The sequence below is a fragment of the Rhagoletis zephyria genome, unplaced genomic scaffold, assembly GCF_001687245.7.
Source record: "Rhagoletis zephyria isolate East Lansing unplaced genomic scaffold, Rhagoletis_zephyria_1.1 Rzeph_scaffold_22881, whole genome shotgun sequence".
Taxonomy (NCBI): Eukaryota; Metazoa; Arthropoda; class Insecta; order Diptera; family Tephritidae; genus Rhagoletis; species Rhagoletis zephyria.
Genome location: NW_016179939.1, coordinates 1 through 7012, shown reverse-complemented (window position 1 = coordinate 7012; position 7012 = coordinate 1). Strand labels below are relative to the sequence as shown.

The window sequence follows — 7012 nt, the reverse complement described above, 5'->3', positions numbered from 1 at the left end:
CGAATATCATATTGCCAGCAGGTGGCTTAACAACATACAATTTCCGGCCGGCTACAAAGATCACTACGGATAGCAACATCAGCACAGCTGGCACACCGAAGGCCAATGAAAAACAATTTTTATCACCGAAGCAGTGCACATCCTCACGGAGGATGGGTGTGATTGTGGTGGAGATGGTGGATCCAGCATTAATGGCGAAATAAAAAAGCGAAAAGAAGGTGGCCAGTTGTTTCGCTTGTTCGGGCATGCGGAATTGATCGCCGCCGAATGCTGAAACGCACGGCTTAATTCCACCGGTGCCGAGCGCGATCAGCGTCAGACCGAGTATAGTGATTTCTCTAAAAAATAATAGAATTCAAAAATTTAGTATTTCGTAACTTTTCTATTTTGCTGAAATTGAGATGTGCTCCATCTGCAATACTCACTTTACGGGCAGGTGCAGCAATGGAATAGCACCCAGCGATACAATCACGCCACCCAAGGCATACACCATAGACAAATATAGAATGGTTCTGAATTTGCCCAACCAGCTGTCGGCGATAATGGCGCCAACTATCGGAAACAAATACACCAACATGGAGAATATGTGGAAGAGCACGGTCGCCGTATCCTTGTCGTAGTGCAATTTTGTGGTGAGGTACAGCACGAGAATCGCTAATAAAAAAGGCAAAAGTTAATAAAAATAAATGCTTTCGTATTGGGTGAAAGTAAGCGGAGTTCATTGACTGATTCTTACTTCGCAATCCATAATAATTGAAGCGTTCACAGAACTCATTGCTGATAATGAATGCAACCGATTTGGGATACTCCGTTGGCTGCAGTGAAAAAAAGAATAACAAAGTGATAAAGAGAGTTATTTTTTTTTTTGTAGTTAATATATATTGCTAAGAGTGTGCGTATGTATGTCAACAGTCAAGTATTGGTAAAAGACAATAAGCACATACATACATATAAACATTTGTTGGGGTAAACAATTTTCTGTTTTTGCAATTTGCTTGGTGCGACGCGCACAAAAATTTGGTATTTTATAAAGAAAATTAAAACTGGTTTCGGTACTTGTGACCAAATGTTGACTGGCAATGAATGATGAAAACAGTGGCAAATGTTACAATGGAACGAAAAAAATTTGTTTGCACAACAGCGGCATACATACATACATATGTATGTATGTATGTACATCTTTATGAAATGCATGATTATATCTTAAATAAAAAAAAGTATTGTTGTTGATGTTGGCAAGTTGATGATTGATTGCCAGATATGTGAATAATTGAATGTAGCTGACAAATGGCGAATAAAAAATTAAAATTTGGTGATCACACATTTTTACTTTGCGTTTGTGCTAGCTCCTCGTACAAATTTTGGTCTAAAGTTATACACCACCTACAAATGGTAGACGCTTTTTCAAAGCAGAAATGCACTCGAGGGTTCGTCATTGCCTATCAAGGTTTAACCATTTCTCGAGAAATCGAAGCCAGCTCCCATCGTGTAAGAGTTAAAGCCGCAAAACACTAGGCTACCTCGGTATGCAAAATGTTAGTTCTTCCTAATTCTCTTAATTAAAATATCTGAACACAAAAAAAAAAATATGAATAATGAGCTTCGATTAAAACACATTTGCAGCTACTAGTATTTCTACCTTACAAGTGCATATGTCAGCATGTCTCATTATTGCTTGATGGAATAATTGGCAAATCTAATTACAAAAGCTGATTACAAACGTAATGCAATAGAAATTTTCCTATTTCTAATAACAGATGGATTTAAATACAAATCAGAAGGGTAAAACTCTGACAGATTTAGATGGAAAACTAATTAAATATTTACATATACACAAGAATGAACTTGAAATGTGAGCTTTTCATAACCGCAGCAGTAAATCACTCATACAACAACAACTAGCACTTGTATTAACCGCGCAACAAACACTGTGTGGCATTTAAACAAAATTCCAAAAAAAAACATTTTTCACAACTTTACAACGAAATTGGATATTTTTACTCTTTTACGAAACAATTTTCTCACTTCAGTTTGCAAGGCATCTCAACAGCTCAAAAACGCCCAATTACTTTAACCCTTTTTTGCAATTACATACATGTAAACGTGTATATATGTATGTATGTACATTAAACCACTGATCGCTCAATTTCAGCACCAAAAAATGTAACCCAATGAAAACAAAAAAAAAACCTAGCCCCTGTAAAATTGTAAGCTTTTGTTAAAAAGGTGCTTTATATTCACAACTTTGAATGTGCGTAAAAACTTCCTTCCTATAACTTTCGAAATGAAAATACTGCGTAACTTGAAAGACTTAAAGCGACTAAACGCACATAAAATAGGCGTAAATGAATGCTTTGCCTTAAACAAAAGGTACACAAAACTACTTTTTTCTAGTCAATTAATTCATAATTCGGAAAGTTGTCAATAAACTTTCGAACTTTATGTACTGAGGTGCGATAGTATAAATAGGGACCTTCGCTTTTCGTTCTGAATTTGAATCTCGTTTGGCCTTCATAGTCCGTACTTATTAATGTTGGACTATAATGCTTCTATTTACGTAACTATTTTGCATTTAATTTCAATAAAATCCGACCATAATTACAATATTTAGAACTGTAGTACTTATATCGACTCCAGCGTTACGCTTCGAGTAAATGGTATTAAAGTATTTAATTTTCAGCAACCAAAACGTTTCCTAAATTTAATTCGATTTGCATTATATATTTGTATATATGTAAATAATACCACAGCGGCCAATAGTGTGCTAAATGTACTATTTTTGCGACAAATTTGAATCTGTCGAGAACTAGGACAAAAAGCGAAATAAATGTAACGTTATTGTAATTTATTTTGAGATGGAAAATTCAGAAAAAATAATCTCGTTGGGTGAAAAATTACATTGACTTTCAGAAATAGAGGGTATTCTTTTTTCCTTTTTTGATTATAAAGCAGTATGCAAGGGACTTGCTAAATACATATATTTTTGCCGTTCTTCCGTCTCAAGGAATCAGCGTTCATTGTCGAATAAATCGAAAAACGCACCTTAAGCTTTTTTTTTTTTTAAGTTCACTACATGCTGTTTTCAGTTAAAAAAAAGGGCTAAAAATCAAAGCTTTTACCTTTGAAGATCATTTTTAAGATAATGGTAATTCTGTGTTCAAGGAGACCTATTAAATGTCCTTCAAAATAGAATATTCATTTTTTTTAATCTTTGAAATGTATTTTTCGGAGCCTGTGACTATCGAAATGGATTCCTTGATGCAAGTACAGCAAAAAAATGTGTTTAAAACTTTTCAAAATTTCATTGGATACGGTTTTCATGTCAAAAAAAGGAAAGCAGCTATTTTCAAAGTCCATTTGATACGTCAAGGTATTTTTTGTTCAGCGAATTTATATTTCCTGAGTTTTCCATCTTAAAATCTATATAATCTTATTTCGCATGTGTTTTTGGCGGTATATCGGCTCAGTGTCAACTCCCCGTTTTTTTTTTTGGAATTCGCGCTCAAACGGTTTAGAAGCTTATTTACTAGTCTATAAACTACATTTCAACAGACATACAAAAGATTTTAAAATAAATACAATCTATTTGGTAAATTTTAGATATAGCTTCTGCCATAAAAGTCAAAAACTAAGAAATACGAAGTTTTTAACTTTTTGTTATGGTCTTAAGCGTGAACAATCGAGTATAAATGTATCCGTCTCCAAACGCAAATGGCTTTTATAAGAAGCTTTTTTGTGGCAAAAGTACACCACGCAGTTTTCTTTTGCCCACCAAGTTAATTCTTTGTATTCAGCAAGCTTTTTTTTTATTTTTTATGAGTTTTGAAGAAATTTAAAAAATTGAAATACTATTTTTATTGATTAAATATTTGCGTATGTACATACACTGCCGGAACAAAGTATTGGCACAGCAAATGTTCCACAATAAATGCAACAATTATATTTCTAACATTTTTCCGGCGATTTTGTATAAAAATATGGTCCACCCTACAAAAAAAAAAATAAAAATGAAATTTCTAAACTTTGTGCAAAACTAGCGAAAATTCAATAAATTTTCAAATTTTTAATCAGATTTTCTATCTTTTTTTTGAGTATGGTTCCGGTTTTCATTTAAGAAATCGCTTAGAAAACACCGAGACAACTTAACCTTGGCTCACCCAAAATGAATAAATTAGTAGACACATAGTAGTTAGGAGGGGGGCGTAAACATCATTGACAGCAGTTCACATAGGCAGAGCTTCTGCTCTAAGACAAAGCTAATTATATGCAAACAAGGGTTATTGACCAAGGTAAGTAAGGTAAACTAACTGCAGTAAAACTCATTAATAAGCGACTACCGTTTATAGTATGCTAAAAAAAGGTTTTAAAACGAGTGTAGAATTTATTTAATTAACGTTGTAGGCCTTTGCTGAATCTGCTTGTACGGAAGTAAGCTACAAAAATCGTGATTAGCATTGACAACAAATTGTAGGTGACGTTGCAATGACATACAAGTAAAACAAGTGTGGTGTTTTAGAAAATAAACTTAGGTGAATTTGACTTCAAAGAAAGAAAATGGTGGGTGAGTTACTGTTGCAAATGAATATCTGAAAACAAAAGCTCTAATTTTTACTCATTAATTCAGCTTATAAGTTATTTTATTAGATTGTCAACAGTCCGGTTTTGGCACACTTTCAATTGTGAAATTTGATTATTTCCCTTTAAATGCGGCTGGCATAACCCGTTTGTTATACGCATATATTTAATGGTTATTGTACTTCAAAATACTATAGGTACACACAAACTGCTTTACATATTTTGTCACCCCACTGCTCCGTTTCGTTTAACCTCTGCTAACTCACCCGTTTTTCAATTTGGCTTTTGTTTTGCTCAAGCTCTGCGATTTCTTCGCACTCAGCGGCGTTTACCTTCTCAATCACATCAGCCATTTTGTTGTGAGAATAGTTTTATACTTCGACACTTAAATGTTTAGTAAACAATAACTGATATATTTATTTGATAAAAAACCAATGCGTAAAATGAGCACATCTGTTTAAGAAACGGTTTGTTAACAACGCACACTCGTTAAAAAAAATAAAAAAAAAAAATCACCCGAAAAAGTAGCCACTGCAACGAAAACAAAAGCTATGAAATAACACTTTGCAGGCTGTCAAATAAATCATCAATCAAAGTGAATGAAAATATACATATAAATATTAGCTTTTCTCCCTCGCTTTAAGCTCTAGTCGGTCGATCTTAACGGCTCCGCGTTCAAAGACAGACTGTAACGGCACTGCGCATGATTNTTTTGACATTTTTTGCTTTGAGACAAAAGCTTTTTATACTTAAAAAAGTTTAAAGTTTGCTCCCATTAGTGCTTTACGCAGTTTTTGTCTTTTCGTCATTAGCAGACCGCCGACGAACGTTTGGTAAATAGAAAAGGTGAATAAAAAAGCGCAAATAAATAAATAATAAAATATCCAAAGCTCAAAGGCAAAACTAAAAGCGAAATTTAAGAATCGCACGTTCAAAGCTGTGCTAATACTTGTAGTGTGCACTGTGATTTCAGCCTTACGTTAAATTGACTTCATGAGGTATATGTAAGTACATAAGTACATAAATACTAAGTATGTACAGTGTTGAATTATCGTTTTGGACCAAATTTAAAATGGTATTGTTTGCCACTTATGTTTAAATATTTATTAGTTTTTAAGATTTTCCAATTAAAATACAGTTCATTTCATTGAAAAGCTTGTAGAACACTAAAGAACAAAAAAAAATTTTGTTCAAACTTTTGTTGAAATTTTTTGAACTATACGATTTTATTTACAGCCCTTTCAATTCTAGTGAAATAACATGTAAGTTTCAAATGGCTAAGAATTACCGCAGATTTTTTAGAATCTTTTTGCGCATTTGCTTTCATATAACGAATAAACACAATTTATGTTTATACGGAAGAAACTGCAACACCTTAGGCAAAAAACAAAAATCGAAAAAATCAACGGTAATTTTTATCCATTTGAAACCTTCACATCAGCCAAAATTTAATGGGCTATAAAATTGCATTCTTCAAAAAAATTTAACACTTCTGAGAAAATACTTTGAAACTTTGTTCTAAAAGTTTTAAGCTTGGTATTTGTTAAGGAATGAACTGTATTTTAATTGAATAAATCGTAAAAATTCATAACTAAACATAAATTAGTCCAAAATGATATGTGCAACACTGTATGTATATGCATCAGAATTAAAAAAATTCCCGAAATCTTAACGAAATCTTTAGGAGTATCTCATTTCTGTAACGATTTATTTTACGATTATTCAATTATATGAAGTGGTTGACACGAACTCGTAAAGAAATTTCTGCACGAAAAATAAAGAAAATTCTGAGAAACTTCTGCAAGAAATTCTTCACATAGCAGCATTATTTTCATTTCTTTACCGATTTTCTTCCGAAATTTCGTAAAAAATCGAAGTGTGCACAATTCATTTCAGTTTACAAAATTCGACAAAAAAATCGGTTGATATCATTACAAACTCTTTAAAATTTCACTACAATTTAGAATACTCTGAAAAAATGGTTTGAAGGGCACACAAAGTTCAAAATCCACCGGAGATAATTACATTTGCCCTGTATGTATCACACACATATGTATATATATAAATCCCCAGTACTGAAAGAAACTAATTTAAATATCTATGTTTAACCAGTTTTTTACCCACCACAACTGGTTGAAGATCTGACTTTCTTCCCTGGAACGAACTATTGACTTTAACATTTCGATATCCTAAGCATCAGTCAGCATTTTATTTCAGCTATTTTAAAATGCATTTGGCATAAAGCACTTCAAAGTCAATATGTTTCTTTTGCAGATGTCTTTTCCATCCATTTAAAATTACTTAGTATTAAATGCTGAAATTGTTAATTGCCCAAAATTCGATGATTTTTCAACTAATATTGAATTATTTGCAAAGATATGTATGAACAGTGTAAGCATTTGGTTTATCTCAATGAGGCTGCTAGGTGTTTGTAAAT

General features: G+C 32.7%; 1 protein-coding gene across 1 annotated transcript; it reads right to left on the bottom strand.

Annotated features, from left to right (window-relative positions):
• Nucleotides 1-15: 15 nt before the first annotated feature.
• Nucleotides 16-5251, bottom strand: LOC108381539 (peptide transporter family 1-like; the record flags this gene model as incomplete). Its single annotated transcript, XM_017637952.1, has 4 exons — nucleotides 4842-5251; nucleotides 737-815; nucleotides 426-654; nucleotides 16-338 (listed from the first exon to the last, which is right to left on the bottom strand). Coding segments are annotated over exons 1-4 (718 nt in total), but the record flags the coding sequence as incomplete, so codon positions are not given.
• Between the last annotated feature and the right edge of the window lie 1761 nt (nucleotides 5252-7012).